This window comes from Centruroides sculpturatus, unplaced genomic scaffold, assembly GCF_000671375.1.
Source record: "Centruroides sculpturatus isolate CEXI.00-Female unplaced genomic scaffold, Cexi_2.0 scaffold664, whole genome shotgun sequence".
Lineage (NCBI taxonomy): Eukaryota > Metazoa > Arthropoda > Arachnida > Scorpiones > Buthidae > Centruroides > Centruroides sculpturatus.
In genome coordinates, this window is record NW_019384885.1 from 194,406 (window position 1) to 215,901 (window position 21,496).

The following is a 21,496-nucleotide window of genomic DNA, read 5'->3' on the forward strand; positions in this document are numbered from 1 at the left end:
GAGACAACTGAATACACTGAAAAGTGACAACACTACACTAGTTCACACTACAGCATTGCTGAATCATTGTCTCGCTGCATCAGAAGTGACACAAAGCGCAACTCATGAAACCTACGACACATAGCATGCCATTTTCAAACTCTGTCAAATTATTTTCAATATTTTGCATTAAAATCTCATGACCCCAAGATTTTGCTAAGAGACCCCAAATGGGGTCACAACCCATAGTTTAAGAAGCCCTGCTCTACAGTTTAAAGTGTTTGGCCAGAATTTGAATTAATTCTGCAAAACTTACAACAATTTGGGTACAATAAAAAAAATTTCAGTTTTTTTATCTTACATGGAGTTTATTCACTTTAATTCATAATATTAATAAAATAACTACATGATTATTATTATTTTGTCAACTAGAATTACTTTGTTCACAGCTTAAAGCTACTATCCAACAGAATAAGTTTTGCATTTCATTTAATTGGAAAACTAAATTTGGTAATATGGTCACTCCTCACTTAATGGCCTAACCGTTTACACTCAAATTTACAACCAGCTCTCCAGTGTGGGGAATCCCCCTTCTCAGTCTGAGTCTTAGTCTCATTCTTGCAGTCAGTCAGTATTCAATACATGAAGCACTTGCAATCTTCAAGGCTACATATTTTATAAGTTATTCTATTATGCACCCCATAGTACAAGATGCCAGTGAAAAGTAAGAGCATGATTTCTCCTAGAGGAAGTGCCAAGGGTCAAAGGAAGACTATCAACCTTGAGGTGAAAATGATTATTATAAACAACTATGAAGCTGGTAAAAACAAAAAAAAAATCTTAAAATGATGTGCCAGCTCCAAGTCATATGCATTTGACTGTTTTGACAATCTTGAAGGATGAAGATAGTTTGAAAGAGGTAGTGAAAGCATCAACAGGTTTTAAAGCCATAATAAGTAGGCAGCAAACGCCTCATTCATGAAATGGAGAAATTACTGGCAACTGTTTTAACAAAATGAATGCCAATGAATCTCTTAATAATTCAAGCCAAGGCATGCATTATTTTTGAGAATTTGTAGGCTTTCTTTATCCATAATAAATAAAAAGATTAATCTCTTCATTTATTGACCAATTTGCTGAATGACCAGTTGTACTTGCTTGTTAAGTGAGGCATGTCTAGATTGATTTGTTTAGGACATGCGTGCAATTTCACGCTTGCTTTTAACACTGGCTGAGATAAAAAGGAATTAAATATGATAGAAAAACAAAATATGATTATGTTTAAATTCTTATAATTTTTAAAATTTATAGATTGTTTATATTTGGTAAAAATGCTAACAGAAATATTTAATATAAAATATGTACATTATCTCATTTAAGTTGATAAATTTTAATAAAATTAACAGTGATTGTTGAATTAAATAACATATTACAGTACAAAATTTTGTTACATTTTCATAGTTTTAATTTTTATTTTTAACTTAAAAGGAAAAACAGAGTCTTACTATTCGAGATGTCACTGATCACTTAGACAATGAAAATCTATTTTCTTCTCCGACAAATGAAGCTTCTTGTTCTTCATCATCACAGACCAAAAATGCTGAAAGTTCTCCTGTTGAATTTGTAGATGGTGCAATGTCTTCAATTTTTGATACTAATGTGAATCCTACAGCAACATTAGAAAAGTTAAATATATTGGAACCACTACAGTCACCGTATGTAAATTTATATATCTATATACTACTAACTATAATATATTAGGTTTTATTATAAGTTCTAAATTTTGAAATTATTATTTACACACAAAAATCTTACTTAACATTATTTATTAATGTAAAGATGGAAATACTAGAACAACTTTTATTGATCAAAAAGTAAATATGATCCATGATTCTATTCATATTACTCAAAAGCAATTAAATTCATTATATACAATTGATAATTCCTTACACTCAAATAATCAATGCAATAAGAATGTCTTCGAGATTCATAAAATTTGTACATTTATAGATTCATTAAGATATTACGGTAGAGTGTTGTTTATCCGAAAGCCAGTTATCCGAAATGTCGTTTAATCGAAAGCATTCCAGTTGGCAAATTTAAATTTTTGCTAGTGCTGTGGCGCTGCAATCTTTGGCTATATCTTTTTTTTTTGTTGGTGTGTGTGTTTTAGCTGGCAGCACTGGCACTTTCATGTAGTGTTTTTCTGAGGACTGTATGTCGTGCTGAATCGAACGTTTTTGATACTAGATTAACTTCTAAAGTATAATTTTTTTGTTTTTATATTTTTATTTTGTTTGTAAAAAATAAAGAAATAATTTTTAACGATACAATAGCCACAATTATTATTTTAAAAAGTTTACGTTAGGCTTAACATCGACATTTTTCCCGAAAATTCAATGTGAAGAGACACACAACGGAGAAAAATTTCAACATGGGATAGGTTAATATATTTTTTCGTACATAATCGGTTATCCGAAAAATAAGTTATCTGAACAACCCCAGTCCCCAATTGATTCGGATAAACGACTCTCTACTGTAATATCTTTCTGATAATAAAATGAAATTATTTAACTGAATTTGTGTTTTAGTTTTCCTATTATTAATTTCTGGACAATCTTTAATTTAAAAATTAAATATTTTTGGTATTCATCATTATTAAATTTAATTTCTTATTAGTATCATTCCTATAAAAATAATCTTCATATATACTCATTGCCATAAAAATTAGCACACCAAGGAGTTGTATCACTGTAAAACTTGGCATGCAGATAAGACTTAAGTAAATATGGAAATGATTAGAGTTTTAGCATGATGGTCTCTTTGTGTAATGCTAGCAGAGGATGTTAAATTGCATCCAGCTTGGCCTATAAAAAATTCACACAGAGGCATCCTGTCTGTGGTTTATTTGCTTCAGAGGGACACTGCGTCACTAGAGATGCCTTTACATCACAATCGAAGACCATATGAACAATTAACTGAGTTTGAGAGGGGAAGGATCATTGGGTTGAGAGAAGACAGATGGTCATCTCACCAAATAGCATACCACCTAGGCCATTCTGACAAAACTGTGAGGTGGTGTTGGGACCAGTGAATGAGAGAAGGCTCTACACATTTCACCCAGGTTCAGGACATCCTTGGCAGACATGAGGACTGCCAGGTCTTCCAACAAACACATACACAGTCAACTGTATCATTGTCTGCCATTTGGACACAGGTGGCACCATCATTATGTGTTCCCATGTCTGTCCATACCATTTCCAGATGCCTGGGTAAGGAACATTTGGTATTGTGGTGGCCATTATGTGTGCTGCCATTGACACCACTCATCGTTGCCTCTGTTTGGGATGTTGTCATTTCTGACAGGATTGGACCACAATGGAATGAACTGGATTGTCTACAGTGATGAATCCAGATTCAGTTTGGGTGCTGATGATGGTCATGTTTGTGTCTGGGGTCCCAAGGTGAATGCCTCAATCCTGCCTATGCTTTGGAGTGGCACACTCTGCCCCACAGCCAGTGTGATGTTCTGGGGTGCCATCACATATGACAGCCAGTCACTACTAGATATGTAGTACTGATCCAAGGGACAATGACAGCCCAGCGGTATGTTAACATGTTAACTGCTATACGACGCACATGCCGTCGTAATGGAAATTCCCGTACAGTGCCATACAACAGCCCGTAGTCGTAAACAATGTAGTTTTACTCAAGGTTAAATTTTCTTGGCCTCGTACGATGTTTTCTGCATGCTTAGTGCTGGCCTCTCGTGGATATCTATTCAGTTGGCTTTGAACATTGGCGGTTGTATGGTGGATAGGTCCTAGCTATGACTGCTGACGCATCGTGTGGCATCATGAAGCTGTTCAAGGTCGGCAGTCGTAGTTTTTTTAAATAAAAATCTATTTTATATCTGATAGTGGTTTATTTTAATAGTAAATAGTTTAAAATATCAAAAACTAGTTTAATTATTCTCTTTTATTGCATATAAAGTAAATAATATTACAAAAAAATCAAAGTATATAAGTGCATTTTAATATATATTTACTGAAAAAACATCATTTGCAGTTGAAACAAAGTGTGAAATACTTAACACACAGATGTAAATACTTTTAAGTAGGGAAAGATGTCTAATTACAGTGGGGTTGTAAAATTTATTGCCTGGGAGAAAGCAGACTCATGTTCGAGGTCATACGACTCCCCAGTCTTTGTATATACTTTTCTTATCGTCACTCTCTTGACTGTTGTACATCAACCCTTTTATTTACATTATAATCAATTATTAGATATCATATTTTCATTTTTTGGCCCCCCCTGACGCAAAATATCATATTACAACAGGCAGTTAACGTGTTAATGACATCCTACAACCACACATTTTGCCTCCCATGGCAGGGCTCCAAAGAGCCATTTTTGAACATGACAATGCTCGACCAGACACAGCAAGGATGTCACAGGCCTGCCTCTGCCACATTGTCACATTTCCCCAGCCTGCCCTGTTCTCTGATCTGTCATCAGTTGAACATGTCTGGGATGCCAAGTTGGACAGCCTAGGAGTTTGGCCAAACTAGAGAATCATTTGCAACAACTGTGGATTGAGATGACACAGGACATGATATGGCACCTGTATGCCTCCATGCTCACCCATGTCACATCGTGTATTCACACTAGAGGTGGTCCAGCATGGTACTAGAACCTCCTTTCATTTGTAGTTTTTCTTGCAATAAATGATCCTTTTGCTTTCATTTTGTAATCACTTATATCACCATTACACTTACACATGTACGATTCTGTTTGATTCTGATAACTTCTTGGTGCACTAATTTTTATGGCTATGATTGTATAAATAAATTTCAATGTTGTCAGTCTCTTACCTTTATTTGTACATATGATTGTAATTAAAGAGTAAGTGTTTCAAGTTCTACAGAAAGAACTATTGGTTAACTTGCAATCATGTTTAGCATATGTATTGTTCCAAGTATCTGGTTTTGAGTTTTGGGGTAAAAATTGTACTGACAGCTGTATAGTCAAGTGATTAAGGTATTGATTAACCTTAATGGTCTGGGGAACTTGGAAATGAATGTGGATGGGTTGAAAGCGGGAATTTCTTGGAGGTGGTTTGTCTCAGATATGTTGGCCCATCATGGACCTGGCCAAATCCACATTAGTCTTGATTAGAACGTCCTCTTAGTGCCCAAAATGCAGAGTAAAAAATCTTATTTAAAATTTAGCTGCTGTGGTAAATTATATGCCCCTGTGCATACTAAGTATATTTTCTAACAAATTTTGGGTGTAAAAGAAGTGGCAAAACATTCTTCATAATTCTTTGATGAGTGGACAGTCTTGGTGCTGACTTTGCCCAATCTTTAGTTATTTGTTAAACTCTTATTGATGAAATGGCAATGTTAGCTTGTCACTTAAGGAATTTTGGTATTTAAAAGGTCTATGAATAGATTCCCTAACTATTGGAAATTTTAGTAAAATTATTTTTGTATTTTGAAGAGATTAGAACTTTTGCTGTGAAACCAGAATGAGGTTCAAACCAATTGGATATTTAAAAAGAAGTGATATTACTACAGTAGTAGAAACAGAACAGAGAATTTTCCTGGGTGGAGTAATGTGTGTATGATAATATACTAATTATTTATGCTCTATATAATAGTGTGGAAAACACTGCAAAAAGTGTTGCCTTTTTTATTTATACAAAATTCACAATTGACAATTTAGTTTTTTGGTGATAATGATAAGTAGAAAATGTTTGCTATTACATTTATTGCTTGGACGATGATAGATGTGACAAATTTTGTACAGCCAACAAAGCTCATTTTTATTTGCTGGTGATGTGAACACTCACAACTGTTGTATTCGGCCTGATGAAAATCTATAAATTTGTCAGCAAAATTACAGCACTCACCAAAAGTAACAATGCAGTGTGATTTTACAGAATTCCTTATAATCGGTCCTCACTTTTTGAAGAAAATTATTCATCTGACACATTGTATTGTATTGTATTGAAGTGAATTGAGTATTTTTCAAAAGCTCTTTCATTTTTATTTATGCAATCAGTTTTTCAGATTATCCAAGTAACTCTAGCAATTTCTTGTATAAACTTGTTTCTTTTCATATAAATTCTGTAAAAGATATAAGGTGTAAGTATTTAATGAATATTTTTTTGCAAAGAAAAGTTGTTTCTTTTTACTTCTAATCAGTGGTGATATTCAGCGGGTTCGCACAGGTTCGGCCGAACCCGTTGTTAACATTTTCAAAGTTTTCCGAACCCGTTGTTAAACGCACATAACATTTCTCAGTGGTTTTGTTTCTTTTAAAAAATATATTAAAATATACATATTATACTCTGTAACACTACTAAACTAGAGCCTTATACCCCGTTTGCCATGGTGCAACCTCCATCGACCGTTTCAATCTCGACTGAAACGAGATTTAAATGCGATCGACTCAACAGAGTTCTTGAAACTAGATCCAGTCATACGAGAGATCCCACAATCCCACGCGTGTGAGAAAATACAAGATGGCTGCGGAACACGTGTCGGGCTATCGACAGCGAAATAAAAAATATATTGTATTTCGAGAAACGATGACATCTGTCTATTATTATAATAATACCTAATGATAAAATAAATGATTTAGAAAAGTTTTTTCTTGAGAAAAAATCATAGGAAAAGCAGTTAACTCCTTGGGACTCTAGCAATTTTTGATATTAATGTAAGTAAACATAAAAATACATACTTAAAACTGAAAAAACGAAAGAAATGCGTTAATTTTGAAGAAAAAACTTCAGATTTTATTTTCCTTTGACTCCTCCTTCTGTGAAATCTGACGCTGATGAGTCATTGTTTAATTAAACAGCTGGATGACCTTGAATAAAGCTGGAGTTGGATTTCCCAGGGCATTCTCATAGAAGTCTCGGGAGGCGATAGGTTTATAGTAGGGTAAACACTAGCTGGCCGTATATTTTTAAATATTTTTAAAAAATTAAAATTTGTATTGCGATTTCCGACCCCCTACTTAAACTTATATATAATAAAATGTATTAATTAAAAAAAATTAAAAACTATCGGAGGTCGTTTTTGACATCAGAAACTAGCTTTAAATAACTTTACCGAAGTAAAATCCGTGCGCTACAACTTTAGAACGATGAATGAAATTTGATATCAAACTCCCATTAAAAAACAATTAAAAAGCAATTAGTGTAAGCGTGAATCGTGCATCATTAAAGGTAAATTAAAATCGCGATAAAATTTTTTCGCGCGGGAAAAAATTTGGAGACAAAAAACATTCCAAAAATCCAAAAAAACAAAAAATTTTTAGGGGGTCCAAACGCCCGAGTTTTATGTAACGCTATGTAACTTGCCCGAGATATCTCGGGCTTGGGGTTAGGTTAAGGAAAAAGTTTCTGTTAGCGAACCCTTTGTTAAATATTTCGAATATCACCACTGGCAATATGTGATAAGTGATGATATCAAATGTGGATAACACTGAAATGACCTACACGTGTAAATAATGGAAAAAGAAGAGAGAAGGACCGCAAAGTGAAAATGTGAAAATAAATATGAAATTAAGTTGATAACATAATTGAACAAGTTGAGGCAGCTTATTGGCATGAAATTCGCAGCCGTCAATGCCAAACAATTGTTGTCATAGACTTCAGAAAGCTAAATGCTTGTAATGAAAGTCAGTTAGCGTGCACGGGCGAAAGCCTGGGGCCATTCAAGCTACCACGCTGTCTTGAATATGTGAAATCATAATTGTGACTTATACCAACATCCTATCTGTCTTTTTTCTTCGTTATCACCAGCTATGAGTCACGTAATTGTAAAATGGGAAATATATGACGGAAAAGTGACGAATCGAAAGTATCATGAGTGTACATTATGATGTATGCATAGGCATACATGGACTAGAGTGATAGAGGAAAGAGAAAGGGAAGAGCAAGACGAGCACTTAAAAAGAAGGATAGGCAGGGTCAGACCCTCACTGTCAGATGTGCGACGATTCTCAAACGAATAGGTGTGTGTGTGTGCTGATCTTTGTAATTATAAATTGTGAATACATGTAACTAATATTATTTTCTTTTTTATTTTGTGCATGTTATAAGTTATAAATAAATATAAACAAAGAACACTAACCCGATAACATTAAATCTAAATACCAAAATGATTAATTTGCTGTATTTTTGTTATTTCTTACTCCTGTTTTTTAGGTATTCGGTATTCGGCCGAATAGTGATTAAATATTCAGTATTCAGTCGAATACTGAACAGTAACCGAATATTCGCTACATCACTAATATTTATCTTAATTATGGAAATATAATAGCATGTTTTTTAATTTTTGAAACCTAACCCTCCTTTTCGTACTAGTTCTTTGTTTTGCATAACACGACAATTTTTTGGAACATAACTCCCGTGTTATACTGGGTTACTTGTATTTGGTTAATTAATATATAGTTTTTAATAATGCTTCAGTCAGGTTATNCTGCATTCGAAATCTATTACTGCACTAGTTAATAGTGCAGTAATGGATTTAGTTGCCTGTAAGAGTGCAAATGTAACAAAACAATACCTCCACTGAATATTTCATTTTTTTGCGATATGATAATAGGTACAGAAACGTAGTTAATGTTGACACGTCATAAGGCTAAAACAAGCATTTTGTTATTGTTATTATTATTTAATTACATATTAAAAGAAACAATAATTAGTTAATAAATTTTCTAACTGCGAGTTTAAGTATCACTAGATATGAGAGAGTAGAGTGTATTGGTTACTCTTTATAAATTGGTGTGATTAAGTACATTTAGTAATTTCCTCGTCAGAAAATATCGATATGCTCTTATACTAATTACTGAGTACACTTAAGATATATTACCATAAATTACCATATCTCTTAAAAATGCAATATACCTGAGTTATTTCTATAGAAACAGATAAGTTTCATACTGTTAAGGTTCATAATCGATAAAGTTTCCATTTAATTTCTAAATTACTAAGCGAGTAAACTTCGAAAGAGACATCATCCACATTTTCCTAAGTGTTTATTTTAGAAGAAAATCCAAAACTCTTTTCCAAGAAATTAATAATTTTTTATAATGTATCATATTTTGTATGCTGTATTAATACAAGGGCATACGGAATCATGGTCATAGTCGTAGCTAGCTTAGAAGCCTGTTTTCAATGGCGATTAACAGTATTTTTCATTTTATATGTATATCTCTGCGTGTAAATAAACTGGCAGAAGAAATGCTTAACATAACCCTGCATATAAGATAATTGCAACTATTTAAGCACAAATATATATCATTTTACGTAACAATTTTTTTTTCAAAGCTAATGTCACTTTAAATGAAAATTTGTATATATTTTCATTTAGAGTGACATTCTGTGCTGAACACTCCATACAACACTCCTTACAACTATGCTGAACACCCCATATTAACTCCCCATCAAAAAGAAAGAAATCGGTGCATTAGAACTTTAGAACAATAAACGTAATTCGATATCAAACTCCCATTAAAAAGCAATTAAGCATGAATCGTGCGTCATTAAAGGTAAATTAAAATCGCGATAAAATTTTTTCACGCGGGAAAAAATTTTTGAAAAAATTTGGAGACTTAAAAAACATTCCAAAAATTAAAAAAAAACAAAAAATTTTTAGGGGTCCAAACACTAGAGTTTTATGTAACGCTATGTATCAATAACTTGCCCGAGATATCTCGGGCTTGGGGCTTAAGGCAAACTTTCTGTTAGCAAACCCTTTGTTAAATATTTTGAGTATCACCACTGCTTCTAATCATAAAATGGAAGGAAATGTGACTTTCAAGTTACTGTTTCTTTTCACCCTGTAGAAATATAAAGTAAAAAGAAGATCAAATTCTCCATTTTTCTTTTTCATGTACCAAAGTGGTTAAGGGGATATGACTTTTTTTTTTACATATGAGATTATATCGTTGTTGTTAGCATTACATAATCATTCAGATAGTGAGGTGTTTTTATTCACCCCAAATTATGTGACTTAGAAAATTTTAACCTGTAAATTTTGACATTTAAGTCTTACAAAGTTTTAAGGATATATCAGTGAATATTGATATTGATTTTTTTTTTATTTTACTCTAGAACAAAAAGTTACTGTAAATAATTTTGTTGAAGGACAACTTATTATTAACTGTTGTTTAATTAATTTTACTTTTGTCATTTACTGTTTTGCTATTTTTTTAGAGACGATCTAATCAATCCAAATCAAGTAGATTCTCAACTTTTGGAAATATTGCATCCAGAGACATTGGTGACCGAAAAAACAAATGCTGATGACTCCATTAAAAAGATGCTGTCTGAGTCTCCCTTGGTGGCTTCTGGCGATAAGCCAGTTGACAATGTCAAAATCGCAGACAGTCTTCCTTCTGAAACAAAAGTGGTGTCAAATATGAGTAAGGAGATTGCCAAAAGTGAAGAAGTAGCTGCATCAAGTTTAGAATCTATTCCTAAAATAGAAAATTTATCAAAGTAGGTTTCTTCTTAATGAAATAAAAATTATCATATTTATTACATAAAATCTTACAAACTTGACAAATTAGCAGTTGTCAAAATTATCAGCTTTCTAAGTTTTTGTCCTACTCTGGAGATCTTCATCAGGAAACTTGAATACTGAAATATTCATTCAAATCAAATACATTTTTAAAATTTTACTGTAATTAAATGAGCATTCCAGTATTTGAATTTCCTTGTGAAGACCTTAAGAGTAGGGGGAAACCATTAGAAAGGTGATAATTTTGACAACTGCTGGACTAATTTGTCAGATTTTATGTAAGTTATTTAGTTGGAAGTTGAATAATTGTTAATTATCATATTTATATTATAACTAGCTGCAAGGACTCGTTTCGCTGGGTTTTTATTTGTATGTAATATAGTTTTTTTTTATATATAAAAGACTGTTTTTCTAAGTAATCTAGAATCTAACTGCAAGGACCCGCTTTGCTGGGCAAAAAGTAACGATAGTGAAGATTAAGATAATTACATTATAGCCAATCTTACCTGTTTTCACAGAATGCAAGAATTAGGTCCCCCGTTTCCAGACTAATTAGAGAATTTTTACATGAGTCTAAAAATGTTTGATTTCCCGCAAAAATGCAAAAAACCGCCTGTAAATCTTGCATGCCGCTTTATATTAACACTTCCTTTGTTACTCAACACTTCCATTGTTAACACTTCCACTGTTAATACAGTAGAGCGTTGATTTTCCGAATCATTTGGGGACTGGAGTTGTCCGGATAACTGATTTATGTACAAAAAAATAGTTTAATGTATCTGATGTTGAAGTTTTTATCCGTTGTGTGTCGCTTTGCGTCGAATTTTCGTCGATGTTAAGCCTAACAAAGACGATTGTATCATTAAAAATTAATTTTTTATTTTGTACAAACAAAATAAATATATTGAAAAATATAAAAATAATAAAAAAATTATACTTCAGATGTTAATTTAGTATCAAAAACATAAAATATTTGAGTAACCCAAGATATAGCCAAAGATTGAAGTGCCACAGCACTGGCGAAAATTTAAATTTGCCGACTGGAATTCTTTCGGATGATTGACTTTTGGAAAATCGTCGCTCTACTGTACTTCCACTGTTAACACTTCTATTGTTGGCACTTCTATTGTTACACATCTTTGAAGTCAACCACTTTCAACCCCATATCTCTCACACCCTTATAGCACAGAATGCAAGAATTAGGTCTTCTGTTTCCAGACTAATTAGAGAATTTTTACGTCCAGTCAAACGAACTATTTTTAATTTGATCAATTTTCTGGAACGTTTACAATCGTTCTATAATCAAACCAATTCCAATTTAAAACGGTTCGAACATTTTTAAAATTGAAATAGAAAATTTTTGAAGTCAACCACTTTAAACCCCATATCTCCCGCACCCTTATAGCTATCGAGACGCAACCACCATAGTGCACGACTGAAGATTTGGGGCTACTACCACATACAAACACCATTCATGTGCGATGTGTAGTTTTGGCTAAAAAGTGAAATATAGGGACATACACGTCCATTTTTATATATATATATTTTAATATCTCAAACAAAATTTTATTATTGAAAAATTCTTAGTTTTTTTAAAATTATGAAAACTTATATTTTGACTGATGAAAGCTATTTCTGTTTTCAGAAGTTCATTTACAGAACATCTTGATCATGTTGACAATGAATTAAATTGGTTATATAATCAACTCTCTGAAGAACAAATAAACCTTGATCCATCAGATTTGCTCTCAGTAAGAATTTCAAATTGTTTTTTTTTAGAAATTTTTACTGCTATTGTTATAATTATTACTATATTATGAAAATACTAATGATGTGACATTGTATAAAACATACACAGGGTATCCACTTAAACATCTATCTATGGAAAAAAAATGATCTTTCCAGCATTGGTTAGATTAAATTAGGTGTGGACTTAGCAGACACAAATACACCAGATATATTACACAGCCACAACATACACCAATTCCATTGCCATCTGTAACTGACATGACGTGCAAAAGCAAATTTTTCATTATTGGTATTTTTATTGGTATTATATTATGGTATTAGTATTTTTATCATGGTATTGATATCTGTTTATTGGTATTTTTCATGGTATTTTATTGGTATTTTTCAAATTTACTTAAACATAAATTTGGAATATAGGAAATGTAATGACTACATTGTGTCCAAAGCATTTATTATTTTCATACTAATGATTTTGTAACATTCAAATTTGCTATGTTCTAAAAGTGTAATTTGTACAAGTTTTCAAAGAATCATTGGACTGGACATGTTGGAAAGTAAACATTTAAAGTTAATTATTTTGGGAGAACATAAGTTTGCAGTATTATCTAATGACAGAACAACTTCTATTAGGGAAAATATTTAGTCTGTGGATAATAATGGATGAGACCAGCTTAGGGACAATTAATTGGTTCTCTTTAAGTATTGTCTATTTAACTTTTTGTTTTTGTATTACTTTCTCATCTGTTTTGTTTTTTTTTCTACAGCTGTTTGATGCTGATGACCAAGCTGCAGGAAATGCCTGGACTTTGGTAGGTTCCCCTTTCTGTTCTTAAAAATTCTTCACCCTCTTCCTTCCATCCCATTGACTGGGAATACATCCTTAAAATTTGGACTTGGCTTTTTAAAATACAACTAGTTTTAAACAGACAAAATTGTTGCCAGTGCTCATCCAATCAAGGTTGGGTTTTTGGTCACATCTTAAAGTACTTGGAAGAGAATCGTGAAGTAACAGACGAATAAGCATACCGTTAATTTTCCAGTCCTTAACAATTATTAAAAAAAACTGTTTTTATTTCTTTTTAAATACCATTGGCATCTTTAGAAAACTCATCAAAAATACTTTTTCATTGGTTGAAAAAGTGTTTATGGGGGAAATGGGGATAGTATCATTGTGTTTTCCACCAGAAAACCTAGTTGAAATTTGGTTTTGTGCAAAAAACAAAAATGTTTTTTTGAGGTAAAATCATAACATGAATTGCAAACTATTTTTAAAGCATTGATAAAGCAAATAAAAATTAAAGAGTGAAAATGATGTTTTTCTAGGTTTCCATGGAACAAAAAGGATTAAGGTCTGGAAAATTGATAGCTCTGGTTTAACACACAGAAAAATCAGAGACTGGATAAAAAAATTTTCTGTTTGGTCTAGGGATATTCTTTACACATTTACAGGGTCGGGGTGTTTTTGTCACGATCAAACAGAGTGCCTCAGCACCAGTAGTGACACTAATGAGGCCAATGATTGAAGCGGTGTTAGCGTCACCACACAGTTGCTGGCACTTTCACACTTCAGGAATAAATATCAAAAAGGTAAAGTTGGCCTATTGGCATTAATTATGGTTATTTCACCAAACAGGCAAATTTTATGGGCATCAGATCATGTTCCTTTCTTCACTACCTAAAACAGAAAGTTTATATGTTTTAGAGTTAGTTAAAACCCTTCCATTTCCAACAAAAGATGAACAAAACAGAGTAAAGATATTGGCTGCTTAATCTCCCATGGCTATCCACCATTGAACCAAAGAGGAAGAAGGATGCATCAATCTTGTCGTTCATCTCATATCTGTAGAAGAAATGTTGGTATTTTTCCCCATCGGTCTTTAAAGCTTAGATGGGAAGCCTCACTTCTGGAAGACCATCCACCAGTAACTGCCGTGCCATTACCAATTATTTTATGGCTCAGTTTATTCTCCCCTTGACCATTATTCATTAATGAGTTTCAGGACCCACATGTAAGGATGATGATTGGTGTTGTGGACCATTTCTACTTACAGTCTGCATCCATGTCTCAGATGCCAGTCGTCCTCTTACTTTTGCTGTTTATGGCTTGCAGTCTTCAGACTTTTATCTTTATTGCCATCTAACATTGTCTTTTCTTTTGGTCTGTAGGATCGTCTGCCCGAATACCAGTCTGGAGACATTCCAACAGGTACGTATCCTGAGTACCACAATTTGGGGTTATATTAAGGAGGTGTATTTGACGATTTCAGGCAGCCAACCCACTTCTTGCCCTTCATTGGAAGCAGAACTGTGGGAAGATGATTTTGTTCCAGAGGTGCTGTAGCTGATCCTGGATACTGGTGCTTTTTTCTAACATCACACTGCTTTTCCCGGATTTTTCTCCACCAAGAAGACTAGACTATTGTCTGTGACAGTAGGAAGAGACATTTCCACACCACTCTTACTGATAGATGATATCAATTGTCAATAAAAAACCTTTTTATTTTATTAATTTTGTTTGTTCCTTATTCTGATTGCCTATATCCCCCATTCTCCCAGGGAATTTCCCCTTCCATAAGATCTGGAGCTCTAGTTATTTTTCACCTTTTTCCTTTAGCTTTCTACTGTTTTCCCGACCTTCTCAGGTTTGGGTTTCTGTCGGAAAGGATGCACCCTGGAAAAACAGGTGGGAGGCTCAACCAAAATTGTTTTTGCCACACCAGAAGGCTGAATGGGATACGTCAGTCTGCATTCAGGAACCGATCCGGATCATCTGCTTCCAGAGAATTTTCCACTGGAAGGTTCATCCCTTGCCACCCAACGCACAGTGGGAGCAAATAAGGCTCTCCCACCAGGGAAGCTTTCGACCTGTAGGATCAAATAAACAATGTAAACATTGTTTATTTGGGGCTTTGGATCTATTTTTCCAGAAAAACGAGAAATGGGTTCTTTCTTACTTTTTGCCCTTCCAAGTACTAGAAAAACTGCCCAGAAATAACCCGTGTAGTACATTTATACATCAATTTGCGTTTTTCATGAACTATAGAAGGCGCTGCATTTTTACAAAATGGCTACTTTATCTGGGTCGCTTGTAACTAGTAATGTAAACATAATCATATATTACTGTCCAAATCAAAAATTAAATATTTTCAGCAAGATTACCAGTATGAAAATAAATAACAACAAAAGCAAAATACTGAACATCTATGGCGACATTGACTGAAATAATATGCATTATAAGATGGTCACCAACATCAACATTCTTAGTGTCTAGTATGGGAAGGATAGTAACAAGAAAAACATGGAAAATATGACAAATAAGATGAAAGAAGCAATTTCAACTTGGGAAAATACTTGGCTAAATCTACCAGAAAGAACTATCCACGCAAACTATAATTGCCAAGATCATATACAGCCTATATGCCACCGATCTCAACAAAAAAGACCAAAGAACAATAGACAAAATAATTTTTAAATATACCACGATGGCAAAGCCACTTTGAGTCACTAAAAAGAAACATTATGAAAAACAAATTAAATCAAGGCAGATGGAAAGTTTGGGATGTCAAAAGTCTGGAATGCTCCCTACAGGTTGCCAACATGGTTAACTCTATATTAATCAAAAGCATCCTCTATACGACATCACTTTTTTATATCATTGGTCCAATAATTAAGCCAATCAACAATACTCAAGAAAATAGACCCTTACTGATCGACAGTACAACTAAATACAAGACCTGGAGGAAAGTCATTACCAACCTTATTAACAATAATCAGATCCAGAACAAGTCAAGCCTTCTTTAAATTAATATGTAATATCATCCACCAACAATGGCCAAATAGTAATCTTAGTGACACCTCTATTAAATGGGAAGACACCTGGTCAAATATATCGAACCTACCCACAGAGATCTTGGAGAATACTAAATAACATCATTATGTCTAAAGATTACCTTCGCACCTATCAACAAATGAGGAGCGCCAATTGTCCTCGCTGTGGTAAAATTGAAAACATTTTCCACATCTACGAATGCCCAATTGCTACTCAAGTTTGGAGCTGGCTGAACAAAATTTTCAATACCAACATCACATGGCACTGTATAAAGTACCACTACAAGTTCCCTGTCAAAAATCAGAACAAATACTGTATCAACTGGATGATTGCTCTCACCAAGAGATTCCTTTGGAAGGCAAGGTGTGCTTTCCTATTCGACAACAAAAAGTGGTTGTCAGCAAAATACGTGATAAAGCTTCCCTTAAAATCTCTGCAGACCATAATTTCTTCACTGAGAAGGACTTCAATACTCTCTACATGGGCACAATGAACATCATTTTTAAAAGTCTGAACAACAAGTATGTTTTAAATCAGGGCTTCTTAAACTTTTTTTTATTTGCGACCCCATTTATGATTGTGATTTTTTTCGCGACCCAAAAATATAAAATAAAGATATATACAAATTTGCAAAAACAATAATGGTGTGCTACCACAGTTCACTCTTGTGTTACAATGGAACAGAGACAACTAAATACACTGAAAAGCGACAACAACACTATACTAGTTCACACTACAATCAGGGTTGCTGAATCATTGTCTCGCTGCACAAGAAATGACACAAACCGCAACTCACGAAACCTATGACACAAAGCATGCCTCACTTTCAAACTCATTTTCAAACTCTCACAAATTATTTTCAATATTTTGCATTAAAATCTCGCGACCCCAAGATTTCGCTAAGTGACCCCAAATGGGGTCGCGACCCATAATTTAAGAAGCCCTGTTTTAAATGATAAATGGCAGTAATTGCTCTCTCACGTTGTTCACCGACGAACTTTTAACACTATGTCAACATCTCAAATGTATTTTACAAGTCTGTGATTTATCCATGTATCATTGTCTCCATGTCCTGTACTATCTTTCTACAGGTTATAACTATGTTAATTAAAAGGATGCTACAACCACCGCCAAATAAATTTTAACAGTTTCTCTGTCCTATGTGATGTAATAACGATGTGATATTTATATAATATTTGTGCGATGTATAACTCAACTATCTGTTTTACCTGTGCAAATAAATTAATGTATTAATTTTCTATATATGGCAAATACCCTCCCTATTTGTACATATTCACTATGTAAATAACTTAGGGTATTTTGTCTACTCCTGTGTACAATGCTTTTTTTTTCTGCTTCAGAATATATCATCTTTATTACATATATTTGGGAAAATTTAAAAAATAGCTAAATTTTATCGTCGTCATTATTTTTATTTTTAGATGACATGAGCATCATGTGTTGTTGCAACTTGTAATAATAGACGGCAGGATGGCCGAGCGTTCAAGGTGGCATCCTACGCTCTGGGGGACCCGAGATCGAATCCGGACGGGTCAAGAAATCCCCAGGAATTCGGGGGGGTGGTCTGTTCGGATATGTCGGGCCCCACCCCTCATCACCCGGCCGCCCCATCGTGGGCTCGGCCGAACCCATTATGAGCCTGCTATAAGAGGCCCTCCTAGTGCCCACAGGGTGGAAGAGTAAAAAAAAAAACTTGTAATAACAGCTATCATAACACAAAGTTATTAAGCAGGAAAGTTGGGGTTGTATTCTGGTCATCGTCTCTCACAAGCGACCGGCTTGTGAGAGATGGTGACCAGAATATGGCTCTTGGTTATTTTAGATTTCCTAAAGATCCAATAATAAGAAGAAAATGGATTCATAATTGTAAAAGAAAAGATAAATTCAATCCCGATTCTTGTCATGTTCGCTCTGATCATTTCACAGAAAATGGTTTTGAGAGAAATTTAAAAGCCGAGTTATTAGGTTTATTGGCAAAACCTAAAGAAAACTTTACTACCGACAGTAAATTTAGGAAATATAGAAAATGAAAATATTAATCAGTAGAATCAAAGAAAGAATCATTTATTACAAAGAAATAGAAAAAAAACTAAGGAAAATTTTTAGATGTAAATAAACCAGAAGAATCTCTTAAATATAATGATTGTAAAACTTTAGATGATCTTAATTTTAAATAAAACATAAAAATTCTATTTTATGAACTGAAATAACAATAGAAAGTTTAAAAAGTTTGTACCTGATTTTTTTTTCGTTTTTATGTAATTTTTAATTTGTATATATATATTGATATTAAAAATCTATACTAATATAAAGTTTGGATGTAGGAGGTAATTTCCGAAACTACTCATCCGATTTCAAAAATTCTTTCACCAATATTTAGAATGGACCTTCAGGGTGGACATAGGCTGTATATTATTCCGTTAAACATTCATATAAATTAAAAGATATCATCTAGGTAAGCGTTATATTTTTGTTGTCAGCGGGTGACAAGGGGCAAAACGCGTACAGTCGACCCCCCTATAAGATAGAGATACGTTCCATTCTCTAGGAATCCGCTTTCTTACGAATCCTTCCAATCACAACCCGACACGTGTCAAGTTTACGGACTACGGCTGTTTGAAAGATTTTCTTCCATAAAATTAATCGATTCTAGACTAATCCGACTCAACATTTCCAAAATACGTATATATTTTTTGGGAATAATCCGTATAAACTACGCTATAAACAAAAAATTGTAGGATTACTTACCGAGTGTCACCATTCGACATTGCCATTGCTCAACATTGTTTTCGTCGCGGAACAGCTCAGCAAAGAGCGGCCGATTTCTAACAACTTATTTTTCTGTGAAAACTTCGTAGAACTTCGGAGACATCATTAATATAAATAATTTTAATCGCCGTTGAATAAGAAATGTTTCTTTCACAAGAAATGTATAAAATTACAGTACTGTATTAGACTTACGGTACCTAATTTACATACTGACAGACGATAGTTAGCGTAAAAATCTCCGTAGCGTGGCGCCACGCTAGACGGCGGAAATTATATATTTAATTATAACAAAGTTACAATAAGTTAATATATAATTATATATACAGTACCTAATTTATATATAATTAATATATAATTATATGTACAGTACCTAATTTATATATAATTTATATAATACTGTCCAGACGATAGAAATCTCTCCGTAGCGTGGCGCTACGGACGGCGGGAAAGTAGTTCGGCTTCCCGATGACGTTTGAGGTGTTTATAGGGAACTTTTACTATTTTTTACGGATACCGGTAGCAATTTTTTCGTAGTTTTATAGGAATCGTAACTATAGGGACCGTAATTATAGGGGGGTCGACTGTACATATACGAGATAGGTAACCGCGCGGCGCAGTCTCGTGGTCGGCGAGATACACAGTGCACGTGTCCGAACTTTTATGTTTATAACAGAAAATTGTTCTTTTGACAAAGTTATTTTTGTATATACAGTATTTATGAGTGAATAATATCGTTTTCGGTACATGAGTATTAAAAATTAAAAAATAGACCAATATAATTTTTGGTTTTAAAAAAGAAGTCGTTTTACGATATAAATTAAATTAATTCATTTATATATAAATCACCTACGTAGAGTTTACCAAAATTAATCTTTTAAGAAACTATTGCTGTTATAATATAAAATTGATAAAATCGATTTCATTTACAAAGTGGAAAACGTATTTTAATTTCAACTTTACACGTAGAAATTGCGAAGATTTGCTCAATATTCCGGATTTTTCTTATTTACAATCCATTTTTATTTATATTTAATTAAGTAAGAATCGTAATTAATGAAATATTAGCTTGTAATTAAAGCTACGAGCCTCTGATCGGTAATGTTTTTACCATAAGGACATAGTAAGATGTTTCGTTTTCGACTATGAGTGACGTCAAATAAGCAACCAATGAGAAGCGTTTCTTCTCTATGAGTCAACCTTATAATTTAAAACCTTGAGTTATGCTGCCATCTCGTATCAGGTCGTAGATTAACTGGTCTCGACTAATAGTTCAAACTTAACTAGAGACAATATTTGCCGCTAGTTGGCGCCACTGTTAGCAGGAGAGCGTTGTTCTTGCTAGGTACCGTGTTTCCCCGAAAATAAGACATCCGCAGAAAATAAGACCTAGCACAGGTTTTGCTGAATTGCGAAATATAAGACCTCCCCCTGAAAGTAAGACCTAGCGAAGTTTTTTTTTAGTCGTAACGGTCATGAACAGATGGTTGAAAGTGGCCGTTGACTTTTTGAAAGTACAGCCACTGATTGGTCAACAAACAATTACGCCACACGGCACGATTTGCATAAGACTATGGCTTGAGAATCACAGATTTGCATAACGTTATGGCTGGTGATGGCTAATTGGTCGGCCGGGAATCACGCCACATGACATTTGCATAGTGCTACGGTTCAGTAAGCACTAATTGGTCATCGAGTCCGATGTTGACGCTATAAAAAGGCGACCGTTGGACACATCGGATATACGTCACTCTCGTCTAAGTTCGATTTAGGAATTTTTTTGTTCAATAATAAATGTGAATTCTTCTTCTTGGAAAAAATAAGACATTCCCTGAAAATAAGACCTAGCGCATTTTTCAGAGCAAAAATTAATATAAGACACTGTCTTATTTTCGGGGAAACACGGTATATACTGAAGTCATTGATTTTGACTTATAATAATTGTTTGTTTAGCTACATAAAAATGTCAACGTGCTTTGTGCCAGGATGCAATGCAGGATATAAGTCATCGAACGAGAAGAGACATTTATTCCGTGTTCCTACGATAAGATTGAGGAGTGGATGCGATGCATTCCACGAGACGACAAGATGCTAACAAATAAATGTTACGTTTGTGACGTACATTTTGCGAGTAGATTTATTTTAAAAACCTTCTCCCATGTTATAAATGGAGAGAAAGCAGAAATTCCACGAGATCGCTGGGCATTAACGTCGGACGCATATCCATCAAACTTCCCTAATTAGTAAGTCTACCTCAAAAACGATCAACGCGATGTCTCATAAGAAATGAAGAACCATCTAGGAAGGGATCACGAAAAGACAATACCAAAGGTAAATATAAATATTTATGTAATCTTAATCCTCAGTGAGTCATGTAATTTTTTGCCCTTGCCTGAGTCGCAGTGCGTCTCTCGGACCCTGTGTTTTAATATAAAATTAAATTTTATCTATCTATCTATTTTATCTATATTTAAGGAACATTTTATATTTAAAAATTAAGTAAAGATTGAGCTGGGTTTGTGAGATCCACTGTGATTCACTGAGGGTTATCTCTCTGTGGCCCATCTTTCCTTATAAATACTTTAAGATTAATTGTCTGATATTTTTTTTT

The 21,496-nt window shown here is 33.7% G+C and overlaps 1 protein-coding gene across 2 annotated transcripts in view; it reads left to right on the forward strand.

Moving 5' to 3' along the window:
• The window catches only part of LOC111631092 (heat shock factor protein-like), a 57,139-nt gene extending 42,361 nt beyond the window's left edge, over positions 1 to 14,778 (forward strand). For both annotated transcript variants that reach the window (XM_023375285.1, XM_023375284.1), the window contains exons 6-11: positions 1,468 to 1,694; positions 10,214 to 10,498; positions 12,166 to 12,271; positions 13,034 to 13,078; positions 14,436 to 14,475; positions 14,537 to 14,778. In XM_023375285.1, the coding sequence (XP_023231053.1) occupies positions 1,468 to 1,694; positions 10,214 to 10,498; positions 12,166 to 12,271; positions 13,034 to 13,078; positions 14,436 to 14,475; positions 14,537 to 14,610 (777 nt within the window). In that variant the 3' untranslated portion in view covers positions 14,611 to 14,778. The remainder of the gene's footprint in view (positions 1 to 1,467; positions 1,695 to 10,213; positions 10,499 to 12,165; positions 12,272 to 13,033; positions 13,079 to 14,435; positions 14,476 to 14,536) is intronic.
• Positions 14,779 to 21,496: the final 6,718 nt, after the last annotated feature.